General features: G+C 37.7%; 1 protein-coding gene and 1 long non-coding RNA gene across 3 annotated transcripts in view; both read left to right on the top strand.

Annotated features, from left to right (window-relative positions):
• Positions 1-1992: 1992 nt before the first annotated feature.
• Positions 1993-14886, top strand: part of LOC106086142 (transcriptional coactivator yorkie) — a 28552-nt gene continuing 15658 nt past the window's right edge. Inside the window, exons 1-4 of one of the 2 annotated variants that reach the window (XM_059368887.1) lie at positions 1993-3322; positions 14165-14238; positions 14305-14484; positions 14544-14647. In XM_059368887.1, the coding sequence (XP_059224870.1) occupies positions 2466-3322; positions 14165-14238; positions 14305-14484; positions 14544-14647 (1215 nt within the window). In that variant the 5' untranslated portion in view covers positions 1993-2465. The remainder of the gene's footprint in view (positions 3323-14164; positions 14239-14304; positions 14485-14543; positions 14648-14886) is intronic. The other variant, XM_013250687.2, reaches the window with a different exon arrangement.
• Positions 3572-4135, top strand: LOC106086143 (uncharacterized). The gene is made up of 2 exons (XR_001221087.2): positions 3572-3736; positions 3803-4135. It is a non-coding gene; the product is annotated as an uncharacterized LOC106086143 (long non-coding RNA).

Raw genomic sequence — 14886 nt, forward strand, 5'->3', positions numbered from 1 at the left:
ATATAGCAGATTATGAACCGATTTGAGCCATACTTGGCACAGTTGTTGGATATCATCACAAAATACTTCTTGCAAATTGCATACAAGTCGGATTATTATTGCGCCCTCTAGTGGCTCAAGAAGTCAATATTCAAGATCGGTTTATATGTCAGCTAAATCAGGTTATTGACCGATTTGAACCTAACTAAGCACAGTTGTTGGAAGTCATAGCGAAACACGTCATGTAAAATTTTATTCCAATCGGATAAGAATTGCGTCCTCTAGAGGCTCAAGAAGTCAAGACCCAAGATCGGTTTAAATGGCAGCTATATGTAACATGGAGCAATATGGCCCATTTACAATCCCTACACTAATAAGAAGTATTTGTGCAAAATTTTCTAGCGGCTAGCTTTACTCCTTCGAAAATTAGCGTGCTTTCGACAATCAGACGGACGGACGGACATGGCTAAATCGATATAAAATGTCACGACGATCAAGCATATATATACTTTATGGGGTCTCAGACGAATATTTCGAATAGATACAAACATAATGACGAAATTAATATACTTCCATCCTATGGTGGAGGGTATAATGAAACACAAATCTATTAAAAAAGAAACAAATTCGGTTTTTTTTGTGAAAATAATTAAAAGACTTTGCCAGAATCTTCCACTTGTATAATGTTGTCATAAAAGCAAGACCAAAAGCACAATACTTACATTCAAAGTCGTTATGACTTTGTACAGATTTATTGCAATAGCTTGTTATGAAAGAAACATTTACATTTTATTTATTTTAGAAGACAATTGAATTTGATTTGCAATGCGGATTTAAAAAGGTGGTCTCATGCGAACAGCTGTTAACAGCCGGCCAGGTTTGACGGTATTAAGATGACAGATTTTTGTTTGTATTCCCTTTTTTGTAATCTTCTCTCTCGCATATTCTCTGCTCATGTATACACACACGCACATAAATTTCTTTGCGTGTGTTTATGGCGAACTTTAACTTTTGTTTGTGTTCTGACAAAGAAGAGTCCGAGAGTACCAGGCTTAATCCAGATATGTATATAGCAGCAATCCTACGGAATGTGTTCGCATTATTATCGTCGTATGGATACGGAAAGTGACATATCATATGACAAATACGTTACGTCTGATAGCACCTTAAATTTGGAGTACAAAAACGCGTGATTGGCGACACTTTCAAATGTCACCCACTGCAAACAAGCCGTCATCGTCTTGGCAATAAATGGAGATAAAACAAAATGGATGGTATGGTTGGGAACAACCACTTTGAAATAGTCAGCAACTTTTTTTACCTAGGCGCCGCCGTAACCGAAACGAATGACACCAGTTTTATAATAAAAGCCTAGTATTGGATTCTACTTTTCGCCCGAACATAATTCATTAAGCCTAGTACTGACTTCGACTTTTCATCCGAACAAATGTCAAAACGCATTATAAAAAAATGGTAAGGAAGAAAATGCGAACACATTCCGCAGAAGTAGTACTGTGTTGTTTGAGTAAAATACCAGTGACATGTCGCTGCGCCAATGCAAATTTCACTTCAATTAATTGCAAATGTAAATGCCCACGAACTGAGTCATCCAATAGTGTGTCGTCTAATAGTATGCGGCATATTTCTCCAACAATGGCGAAGAAAATGGAAATACGTTCCGCAGAGGTGGTACTGAGTTCTATGAGCAAACTAATAGCGACATGTAGCGCCATTACAAATTTCGCTACAAAAAATTGCAAATGTAATTAAATGTCCAAATTAATAGGTAATTTGCGCATGAATGAAGTTTGTATTAAGCTTATTGAAAGGAAAGGAAATCGATACTTCTGTTTTTTTTGAAGGAAAAAAACTGCAATCAACAATCACTGGACTAACCTTCTTTAGAGCTACCTCTACTTTATTTTGACGTCTTTTATTGTAGTTGTGTATGACATCTTTCTCTGCTGAGACCAGTTCAACAGGTCTGAAGAGTTGCCATAACTTATCGAATTGGCAATCAATTCCTATTAGTTTTTACAATGTGAGTTAGTATAATAAAGTCAGAGATTAAGTGATGTTTAAACGATTTTGATATAGGTGAAAGATTTGCATCATACTAGAAAAACAATGAGTAAAAAGGAAGTGTAATATTTGTTGAAAAATGAATCTCCGACTTGGCAACTCTAAATCAGCAAAATACTTACACCCTTCTTTTCTTGTAGAATGTCAGTGTTGTGAAAATAATTTTAAATTTTATTATTTTATTTTATTCTTTGTGCATATGAATAAGTAAAAAAGAAGTGCTGAAGAAGACTGCGTTGATAAATTTGTTAAGTGCCTTAATATCGTTGAACGATTTTCTTGCAATTGGAAATGTTGTTCCAGCTTTTATTAATTTGACGTAATTAACATCACGAAGAGGAGTATACACATTTTGTCATTTTCGATATTTCGACCTGTTTTTTCTTGTATAAATACACACAAGAATGTCGTTGAGTAAGTCCAGCGCGAGTGACGACGCAAACAAATGCAGCGTTAAAACGGATGAGTCGACGTCAGCTGCGTCAAAATCGTCGATTAATCTGGTTGTACGCAATTATCAAAATTCTGATGAGAATTTACAGGCGCTGTTTGATAGTGTTTTAAATCCCAGCGAATCGAATCGCCCACTGCAGGTGCCTTTTCGGATGCGCAAGTTGCCGAACTCATTTTTTACTCCTCCTGCAGCAAGTCCCAAATCGCCAACCGTGTCACATTCAAGGGCTAATAGCGTCGATTCGGCCTACGACTGTGGTTCTCAACCAAATATTAACCAAACTTCCGTGGCATCATCACTTTCCGATTTGCAAACACCTGCGGCTGTGCAGGCCCAACAGCAATCCACAAACGCAATTAACACACAACCAACTGCTCCCTCTACCACCGCCGCACAAGCAGAACCTCCACGTTTACAAATCTGTCATTCACGTGCTCATAGTAGCCCCGCTTCCCTTCAACAAACATATATTCATGGTAATGTTGCAGACGATGCTGCTCCTCCTTTCCTTCAACAGCAGGGTGATCGTGGAGGTAGCAGTACGTCGACGTCGGCTGCTCCAGGATTTCCCAATAATTTGATAGGGTATAATGCGGCAGCCGCTGCCGTCGCCGCTGCCGCTGGTCTCAATGCCAGTAATATTTTAGGATTGTCTGGTGCAGGAGCTTCGGTTCCTTTGCAAACATATCACATGAAGCAGAGATCATATGATGTTATTAGTCCCATACAACTGCAGAATGAATTGGGCCCACTTCCTCCCGGATGGGAGCAAGCAAAAACCAACGACGGTCAAATTTATTACTTGAAGTGAGTACTGTAAAAAAATTCAATATAACAAATTAGTTTATGGTTAAAATCATTATGTGCATTGTAATCTTTCCACATGCTGCTAATATGTATACCATGAAGAATTAAAATAGCTCCAATGTAAGGTAAATTTCTGCCATACTCTCCTCAATTTAATTTTCTTTGTTTTGACATTTCTTTAATGGCCTCTTCGCTATTTGCATCGATTTGTGTATAAGTTGGTTAAATTTTAATTTCATATTTATTTTCTACACTTGCTTTGATTTGAAAGTAGAAAATCACATACATTTATTTTTGTTTGTTCTGTCAGACAACAAGATAACAATAATCTTATAATTATAGTATGCGAGATATCAATGAAATTTAACATAGTTCCACAAAGTTTGATATATAAAATGTAAAATAATTAACGTGGTAATATACATATGAATAACAACAATTAATTTTTAGTGACATTAACGATAATAAGTTTATTTAAAGATTTTTCAATATAGTCGGAATGGATACAGTGGTTCTGCCGGCACAGGATAACGAAAACCAAACTCAAGCTCATATCAACCTATCGTTCTAAAATTATGCACTATGCTTCTTCTTTGTCCATCACCATTTCTCCTAAATTTGCTCGAAATCGGATCGGCTCAGTTTTGAATAATATGTGTGGTACCACCACAGATTTTAATAATAGGAGTGGTACCACCTCATATTTTCACAAATTGCCCCTGTTAGTGGAATGTTCATGGGCAAAATTTGCATTTGGATGTTAGAAGTAAAGTCACATTCATTAGCTCAAAATAAATATTACATTTTTGATGACATTGATTGTTTTCTTGTTTGGTTTTAAATCGAGTTGATCCAAAAAATAATATGAATGATTTGTTATAAAATTAAATAAATGAAGTGAAAACTAAGTACATAAAAGTGAAGTTAAAGCTATGGCAAATGTTTTTTTTTTTAATAAATGTTAAACAATAATTTCTGCAATAGTGGGGCGTAGAAATACTGTTCCAAAGAATGGCGAGAATCAAAAAAGATTAAAGTGGGACTAAATCTGATTGTAATTGGTTACAATATTTGTAAACGATTGTTAAAAAATAAATTATTCTCAAAAATTCAAGAATGGTACCTTTGCTGACCAAGAAGTATACAGTTGCACAATTTCAGATCACATTAGCCAATTGAAAAATGGAGGAAAATACTGTGGGCTGGCGTATGTAAAATTCATGTATTTTTTGGTGAAACAGGGTCTAGAAAGACTTCTGCTGGTCTACCCAATACAAAATATATAGCAAATATGGGACAAAAGTTCTGATACTTGAAGATTTTTATACAAATGTATAGGTCCAAAAATGAAGTAATAGACATCAGGGATACGCTATAACTTAGGAGAAAGTAATGCTAGATTAAGCAAATCAGAATACTTACGCCTTCGACTCTCATATTGATCTTGTCGCTTATTTTGCTGCATTGCCGCTGATCATGGAGTAAAAGGATTGCTTATAAATATCGTGGCGGATATTTTCAAGTTTTTTTGCAGCGAAATTAGCGACAAGATCGGTGAGTAAGACGTTCAACCTATCACAGATGTCATACACGAGATGGCCCAAAGCCATGACTGTACAATCGTCCGCATATGATATGAACCTTCGATATAAAATCGCATAAATGAAATATGAAATTGGAATATATTTGGAAATTAAAGAATTCGCGTCATATAATCATTTCGCTATTGACTAACTGACTTTTATAAAAAGTGCTACTGAGCATTAGCTTTTTAACTCACTTTATTTGAAAATTTAATTTAATATATTCAACACATAATCATTTCGCTATTGACTAACTGACTTTTATAAAAAGTGCTACTGAGCTTTAGCTTTTTAACTCATTTTATTTGAAAATTTAATTTAATATATTCAACACATGTAATGCAATGCCATTAGGTGGAGCAAGAATTCACTTATCGCTAAAAACTTTAAAAATAATATCACATTAGCTATATTTAATTTTCTGATCGTTGCAGTTCATGTGTACGAAAGACGGTTTTAAGTGTACGTTTTCTTCCACTCTGTGACAGAGTTTTTTTTCTCCTTTTCTTTTTATACTATATTTAGTTTCCGATTTCCATTTAGTTAACCCTTTCCGTTCGCTATGGGTAAACAAAATACATTTTTAAATATTTTGAAAATGGTAGTTTTTGTTGTAGCAGTGTGTTACACACTGAGGCGGCAGCCCTTGCCGATGAAGAACTCCATCGGGTCAATCCGGTACGTACAACCGGCTGCCATGGGACTGATTTTGAAAATGGTCGTGTCCAAATGTCATCCACGAAAGGCTCGAACTTGTTCTTATTAATTTTTTTATGGAATGGTCGTTATACATGCTAAATATTGTGATTGTAATCGATCGCTTGTGGCGCTAAATTAAAAAAAATATCATAGTTTATCTGTAAGAAATAATTCAGACTTTAGTCCTATCAGTAAAGAATGTACCATTAGTATATAGTTACGCACTAAATGTTCGTTTCACTGAAATTGAAAAAATGCATGCTTTTTTTTCCATGCTAGGAACAACTTTATTAAAATAGTTCGTTTTTCGTAGCTATTATAAAGCTAGGCCCGATCCCTCCCTTCCCGCGAAAATTGTGTAAGAATCCAAATGAACATAATTGAAGTATACTTGCCAAAAGAAATTGACTAGGTCCGTGATGATAGTAAGCGATCAAGTTGTACATGAAGATGCAATGAAAATCGGTCTAATATCATAAAGCATTAAAATATAGATTGCATTTTTGATCCGATTTTCTTGAAAGAAAGAATTTACCAATAGTATGCAGTTACGGACTAAATGTTCGTTTCACCACTTTTGAAACGATTATCCCAACATGCTATGTAATACATTTTTTTTTGCTAGGCTTTGGTAGTGCGAAATACATTGAATTGAAATTGAAAAATGCATGCTTTTCACCATGCTAGGAACAACTTTACCAAAATAGTTCGTTTTTCGTATCGATTATAAAGCTAGGCCCAATCCCGCCCTTCCCGCAAAAATTGTGTAAGCGACAAAATCCAAATGAACATACTTGAAGTATACTTGCCAAAAGAAATTAACTAGGTCAGTGATGATAGTAAGCGATAACGTTGCACATGAAGATGCAATGAAAATCGGTCTAATATCATACAACACCGTCTTTGTTGAAACTAAGTCAAACTCTTGCATTTTGGCCAAAATAAGTTGGATATCATTTCACGATAGCGCTCAACATTCATAGTTACGTTACAATTCGCATTATCTTTGAACAAGTACCATAAACCGCACCAAACTGTTACTTTTTCTGGATGCATTGGTAGCTCTTGCAATGCTTCTGGCTGACCTTCACTCCAAAATCTGATTATTTACTTACAATTCTGATTATTTACTTACTCATTGAGCTAAAATGAGCTCAGTTACGTTACAATTCGCATTATCTTTGAACAAGTACGGTCCAATGATGCCATCAGCCCATAAACCGCACCAAACTGTTACTTTTTCTGGATGCATTGGTAGCTCTTGCAATGCTTCTGGCTGACCTTCACTCCAAAATCTGATTATTTACTTACAATTCTGATTATTTACTTACTCATTGAGCTAAAATGAGCTCCGTCCATAAAATGGAAGAAGCGCGCGATGAGCTTTCTTAACAGAGCACGCGTTTTGATAATAAAATTCAATAATTTGCCAGCGTTTTTCGTTTGTAAGACGATTCATGGTTAAATTATAGACAAAACTGAAGATGGTTGATAGTGGAACAAAACACGAAACGTGCGTGAGCTGTATAAACCATTGTTGCCAAAAAAATAAAATCTAAAAAATCACCCTTTAGCAGTCGGCGATTTCAATTGTAACATGTTTGATATATCTAAGGCGTGTCTACTTCGAGTTATGGTTTCTCGTTTAGGGTTGTCATTTTTACACAACTCTAAGCCTGCTCACTATGATACCGTGCACGGTTCTTCCACATTACTTGACATTGTGTTGGTTAGTAATTGCGCAATGGCTCGTAATACTGATCAGGTGATATAACCATCGAGTTCGGATCATTGGTTAGTATTTGCCATTTTTGATGTAAGTCTCGAAACTCAGGTGGAATTTGTCGAGTATCACGATAATAAGATTATACAATCCCATGGCAGCCGGTTGTACTTACCGGATTGACCCGGTTGTACTTACCGGATCTCCATCAGCAAGGGGTGCCGCCTCAGTGTACAACACACTGCTACAACAACAATAGGAGCATATAGAATGGGACAGATTGTCGGGTCGATTGGCCCGATACTTTATCATTTGGATAGTCGGGGATTAATAATCGATGCTCAATGTGGTTTTAGCTGCCGCAGAAGTACATGTTCACTTCTGCTAGGATTAACAGATACAGTAAGATTATGTCTATCCAATCATCAGTTATGTGTACTTATTTCGTTGGACCTTGAGAAAGCATTTGATAGGGTGGACAATTTGAAGCTTATTTTTAAATAATAGAATTCTAGAATTGGGTAATAGTGCGTGTAAATTGTTGTACTCCTATCTAGCTAATAGCTGCCAGTATGTCAGTGTTAATGGTGTAAAGTCAAATGTGTTGTTTATGAAAAGTCACGTTCCACAAGGTTCCTTGTTGGGACCACTATTGTTTATTATGTTTTTAAATGACTTGTTCGTTGAGGTCAATGATTGCAATGCATGGTCAATGCATATGCAGACGATTTTCAACGTCTTTTTAAAGGAATTCCAATAAGTTAAGTGTAAATGCTTCAAAGACTAAGACATTAGTGTTTTCCACGAGGAATTTTTATGGACTTCATCTATCGGATGATGGAGCCAATATTGAATTTGTTAAGTGTATGAAATGATAAGGTGTTTCAATTGATGTTGTTGTAGCCACATATTCATGTGGAGTTAGCGATCCTCGTCAAGCTCCTGTAGGTGAGCAAGCTCGTTCCGCTTCAAAGGACCGATCGCCGCGGGAACAGGGTAGCTATTGATTATTTAAAGGCGCCAATAACCTACTTTGTCACATCGAGCATCATAGGCACTCAGAATTTGTGCAAGAGCCGTTGCGCTCGAGTTACTCTGTATGGAGCATTCCATGATCCGCAACCTGCGGGCACTCCCTATAGCTCGCAGTCAAGCTTCTATTGACAGCAATGAACATCACACAGGTCGGACCTCAATGTTCCAGCCTATGTGGTGCTCACGGCTATCCCTTGAGTCCCATGTATATAGTGTTGTCTCACTTGGCGTTTGGAGCGTTATATAACACGTGTTGGTTTTACCTCGGCCGCTCAAGGAGTTTTTGGTCCATGCACTTGTAACGCCTAACATATTGTATTGCATAGAAGTTTATTCGGGTTCCACCAATACTATCATGACGAAAGTTAGTTTACCTTTAAATAGAGTAGTGCGCTGTTTATATTCCCGCAGATGTTTTGAGCATATATCGCCCTCGGTAAACCTTTTTTTTGGGTTGCTTGTTGAATGTTGTTTAGAATGTTGATTATGTTTTATAAAGTTTTTAACTACCAGTCTCCAAAGTTTGTTTTTGATTGCTCTCGCTTTCAACTCATTCAACTCGTTCCATTCAACTTCTGCTGCCAATGGGTGTTTCATATATGACGGAATCTTACATAGTTAGAATAGCCAGGTTGCTTAATATGCTTCCTAGAACTCTTAGAGTGTTTAATAACCCTAGCCACACTTACCGCAACAATCCATTGCTGCAACATGGGACTGTGTAATTATATAATTAAATTTTTTAAAGCTTCGATTTTTCTTCTGCATTTTTCTTTATTTGAAAGTTGATTATCATGAACACCATTTTTTTTGGCCACATTTTTATTTTTATTAAATAATTTTTTTTTAATCAGATACTTCGTTCACTACTTTTTTTCAGCCATATTTTATTGAATCAAATCTAAGAACTGTAATATTTTTATTTGTTCTCATACCCTTAATGGGGTTTACTTCATAATGGTAGAATAACGTTGGCTTATTTAATTAAGTAAACTTATGTGTACCTGTTTTGCAAACTTTTTCGAATTTATGTTTATATATAAAGTTTACTTACTTATTTACTTTACTTTAATTGGCCATGACAGAATATTTGTTCCACTAACCGAACGTAGAATAGCGTTCCAAGCGCCTTGATCTTCTGCACTCATTCTAAAATCTCTGACACAAAGTTTCGAGGTGTCTCCCACAACTTGATCTTTCTATCGGGCTTTTGGTCTTCCCGGTTTGCGTGTACCACCGTGTTTGCCTTCAAAAGACTTCTTTGCTGGAGCTTCTTTATCCATTTTGACAACATGACCTAGCCAACGCAGCCGTTGTATTTTGATGCGTGTAACTATGCTATCGTCGTCATACAGCTCGTGGTTCATACGTCGCCAATATTCTCCCTTAACGCAAACTGGTCCATATATTTTACGAAGAATCTTTCTCTCAAATACTCCAAGCACTGCCTCATCTGCTTTTACAAGTACCCATGCTTCAGAACCATATAACAGCACGGGTAGTATCAGTATCTTCTAAAGTGTAGTCTTCGTCTGTCGAGAGGTGGCCTTGTTTCTAAACTGCTTACTTAGTCCAAAGTAGCATCTGTTTGCCAGTATTATTCTTCGCTTTATCTCAAAACTGGTGTCATTCGTTTCGGTTACGGCGGTACCGATGTAGATAAAGTTACTGACTATCTCAAAGTTGTGGTTCCCAACTTTCTCCATTTTCTTTATCTGCTCGGTTGTGGAAGGCTTTTTGGAGTTGAAACCATCCCTTTCGTCTTATCTCCATTTACAGCCAGACCATTTTCACTGACTCTCTTTCGATTCTTTCAAAGGCTGCAGTTACTACTTCCTATGACCGACCTATGATATCGATATCGTCGGCATAGGCGAGTAGCATGTGCTCTTTTGTGATAAGTGTGCCATATCTATTCACATCTGCATCTCGTATAATCTTCTCCAGCAGGATATTAAAGAGATCACACGATAGGCTGTCTCCTTGTCTGAAACCTCGTTTGGTATTAAATGGTTCGGAGAGATTCTTTCCTATTCTTACTGAGGAACGCGTATCAGCAAGTGTCATCCTACAGAGTCTTTTTGATTTTGCAGGGATACCAAACTCAGACATGGCTTGAAATACCTTTGAACGTAAAGGAGTATCGAAGGCGGCTTAGTAGTCAACAAAGAGATGGTAGGTGTTAATTTGTCCTTTTCGGGTCTTTTCCAGGGTTTGGCGCAGTGTGAATATCTGGTCTAGGGTGGATTTACCTGGTCTAAAGCCGCATTGATAGGGCCCAATTATCTCGCTCGAGAGTATCTTGTATGCGATGGGGAGGAGACTTATTCCTCTGTAGTTGGCACATTCCATCTTGTCTCCTTTCTTGTGTACGGGACATAGTATGCTGAGGTTCCAATCATCGGGTATGCGTTCTTCTGGCCAGATTGCGCAGATAAGCTGATGCATACGCCTTATCAGCGTTTCGCCTCCGGTCTTAAATAGTTCAGCGGGTAACCCGTCGGCTCCTGCTGCCTTGTTGTTCTTTAGTCGGGTTACTGCTACTTGGACTTCATTCTGACTAGGAGGTAAACATTCTATACCATAATCAGGGATTGGTTCTGCGGTATCCTCTTCGCCGCCAACATCGGACACTAGCAGTTGGGTAAAATGTTCTTTTCATATCCTCAGCATGTTGTCTGTGTCAGTTACCAGATTTCTCTGCAGGAGGATGTGCCTGCAATAAAGCCATCGGTTTGGTGTTTAATTCTTTGGTAGAATTTCCGGACTTCATTCTGACTCCTGTACATCTCAATTCGCTCGCACTAACGTCTTTCCATTTCCTATTTTTTCTGCGGAATAGACGTTTCTCCTCTCTCCTTTTCTCCCGATACCTCTCCTTCATCTGGCGCTTTGCTACTGATTGCAGGGTTGCTCTATATGCCGCATTCTTGGCTTCAGTAGCATCTCGACACTCTTGGTCGTACGGATTTCGCGGCATTTTCCATGGAGTGGGCAATAGTTTGCCACTGCGCCATTATATCATTGGAACAAGGAGTGCTTTCATGAAGCAATTGGGTCAGTCGAGTGGAGTATGCAGCTTTTCAATGTCCAGCTTCCGTGCAGTGTCAGATCGTACTTTCCTCGCCATGTTCAAACGGGTGCGAACCTTAGCTGCAACAAGGTAATGATCCGAATCTATATTCGCTCCACGGATCGATCGTACATCTAACACGCTGGATGAATGCCTTCCATCTATCACAACGTGATCAATTTTGTTTCTCGTGTTTTGATCGGGTGACACCCATGTGGCTTTGTGAATATTTTTATGTTGAAATCTGGTGCTACTAACTACCCATTACTGGACGTTATCTCGTGGAGGCTAAACTTTCCGGCTGTTGAACCAAAAATGTCTTCCCTATTATCGCATTAAAATCTCCCAAAACGATTTTAATATCATGGGCGGGGCAGCGGTCATATTCTCTCTCTAAGCGCTCGTAGAAAATATTCTTGGTCTGCTCGTCTTTGTCTTCCGTCGGCGCATGGGCACAAATAAGTCTGATGTTGAAGAATTTGGCTTTTATGCGGATTGTGGCTAGCCTCTCATCCACCGGAGTAAAGCTGGAAACAAGGTGTTTCAGTCTCCGACTAACCACAAATCCGCAGCCAAATTCATGCCTCTTGTTATGGCAGCTATAGTATAGTTCGTTACCGTTTGGTGTTGTAGTGACGCCATTCCCAGTCCATCGCACTTCCTGTAAGGCGGTTATATCTGCCTTGTACTTCTTTAATACATCCACCAGCGCGTATACTGCACCTTCTCTATAAAGAGTGCGGACATTCCAGGTGCAGATCCGCAAATCATGGTCCTTTTTTCGTTTGCGTGGGTCGTCAACGTTGGGGTGTCCGTTTTTACTATTCCTTTGTTTTTCATAGTAGTTCTATGTTTTCCGGGGGCGGGTACTGGCCCAGCGCCCCAACCGCATGGGTTTTGTGGATACCTCACAAATATAGCGAGAATTAGTAAGGGGATAACCAACGCTGAAAATGTTTCTAATGTTTAAGGCGGGAGTTGAACCCAGGTGTTCGGCGTCATAGGCGGTCATCCTAACCTCCATTTTGTACCTAATAAAAAGCTGCATAAGTCGAATTGAGCGAACCCTTGTAAGTAACAGGCGTTGCCGCCAAAACAGATTATGGCATCGTGCTTGCCTCCGCATAGCAATCTCAGACTTGGTATTTTTGTTGTCGTTGCGTTAATGATCGCATGTCTAAGCAATGCATTTGCTTGCGACATTTGCAGGCTTCAGTACCTACACTTAATGATTTTAGTTGTAGCAGTCTGTGCAGTAAACATTCATTCCGTATTAAATAAAATGATCACAAATATACACTGCCATTGTCTACCAGCTCCCAAATTACAGAGCTCTAGTTCAACAGTTTCATTATGTAATTTTTAGTACTTGAATATACGAATTTCATTCAGGTGGCCACCGTAGCGCAGAGGTTAGCATGTCCGCCTGTGACGATGAACGCTTGGTCTCGAATTCTGGCGAGAATATCATAACATTTTTTTTCTGCGGTGGTTATCCCCTCCTTATGCTGGCGACATTTGTGTGGTACTATGCCATGTAAAAACTTCTCCCCAAAGAGGTGTCGCCCTGCGGTAAGCCGTTCGGACTCGGCTATAAAAAGAGGGCCCCTTAATGTTCCTTAATGCAATATTCATTGGAAAATTTGCAAATTGCAATGCACGAATTTCAGATAAACCTTCTAATCACCTACTATATACAGTCAAGCTCAAATTGTATATCAATTTTGGGAGTTTCTACCCAATCTGTAAAGAAAATATATTTTGTACGTAAATGTACGTTTCTGTCCTGGCGAGAATATTATAACATTTTTTTCTGCGGTGGTTATCCCCTCCTTATGCTGGCGACATGTTCATATGTTTTGGTAAGAAATGTCGCAGTCCGAAAACCTCTAGAACCTTCCTACAAAGGTCCATTTCAAGTATTTTCACAGAATAGTAAAATATTCAAAATAAGACAAGGGCAAGATGAAAAGGTTATCAACCGACTCAAACTTGCTCCAACGAATCAGAACTTATTCAAGTTCCGGATACTCCAAGCAATTCGCAAGCGATGTCAACAATGAAATAACGATCCGGAAAAAAGCTTCATTTGCTCCTGGAGTGTAAATTACGTTGACACTAGGGAGATTCCACAATTATAACACCCAATCATTTAATATATTTATTTTTTAACTAAGTAGGTTAAGTTTTCATTTTCTTTGTTAGTTTAAACATAATATTTTTTTATTTTAAAAATAATGTTAGATTTAATAGGCTTTAGATTGTCATTTTCTCTTCTTGACATTGTACTCAAAAGTTTTATGTATTCGACAAAGGTGTACCTGATCCCAAATTGCAGAACTCTAGTTCAATCCGCGAAGATAGTACTATTTTGAACCTAAATTTCATGATAGTAGCTGTACCCGTTTGCGCTGTGCAGTAAACAATCAGTCTCTCCGCTAATGAAGCGGCTCTTTTATACATAGAGATAAAATATAAATAAATCTCTTATTTTAATAATGTCTGTCCGTCGTGTATTTATTGAGTTTCCTATTTCCACTGTCTTTGTCCTGTCGTTTAGGATCAGAATTTCAACTTTGGTTTTTGTACCCAACACTTCCAACTACCTAGAACTAAGCAATTGCTATTAAATATTAATCACTCTTTCTGTATTATAATATCGTTTCATCTTAATTTGAAGTTATATCCATACAGAAGTAAATAATATTCTAAAATCTATTGAATTTTAGCCATACAACGAAAACAACACAATGGGAGGATCCCAGAACACAGTTTAAGCAACAACAGGCATTAAATGCAGTTTGTATGTGAATGTGATACTGAATCTTAAATATATGTATTTATCTTCTTCTGTATTTTATTGTTATAGCTAATACCAGGGCTACTGCTAAAGTCAACGGGACAGACAATATATTAGCTTCGAGTAATTTGGGGCCATTGCCAGAAGGATGGGAACAAGCCTTGACCGAAACAGGGGAAGTTTATTTTATTAACCATATTGATCGGACTACTTCATGGAATGATCCGAGGTTGAATGACCCAAGGTTTCGTGAGTATTAGAATTTTGTATTTTACTCTGATATTTGTTACTCATGTCATTCTTTTCAGCTCTGTTGATTCAAAAAGAATTAAAACCTAAGACGGAAATGAGTTGGGTAAATGCAACTGATATTGACAAAGATTCTGATATATTTAAGCAAAAATCGCGACAGGTATGTATGAGCGCAACAATCTACGTTCTATATTACATTAATTCCCGATGGAAAAGGCTCATAAAACTTTGCAGAAATACTTGACATTTTTTTAACTTTTTAAATTTGTCTAGTCTAAAAGGGATAGAGTTGATACCGTCTCAGAATAAAAAAAATAACTCGGAACAAATTAATGTACTGCTTTAAATAAACCTCCTAATGCTAGATGGCTTAACGCATACTGTTCACATATAGCTGTA

The sequence above is a fragment of the Stomoxys calcitrans genome, chromosome 5, assembly GCF_963082655.1.
Source record: "Stomoxys calcitrans chromosome 5, idStoCalc2.1, whole genome shotgun sequence".
NCBI classification, from domain to species: Eukaryota; Metazoa; Arthropoda; class Insecta; order Diptera; family Muscidae; genus Stomoxys; species Stomoxys calcitrans.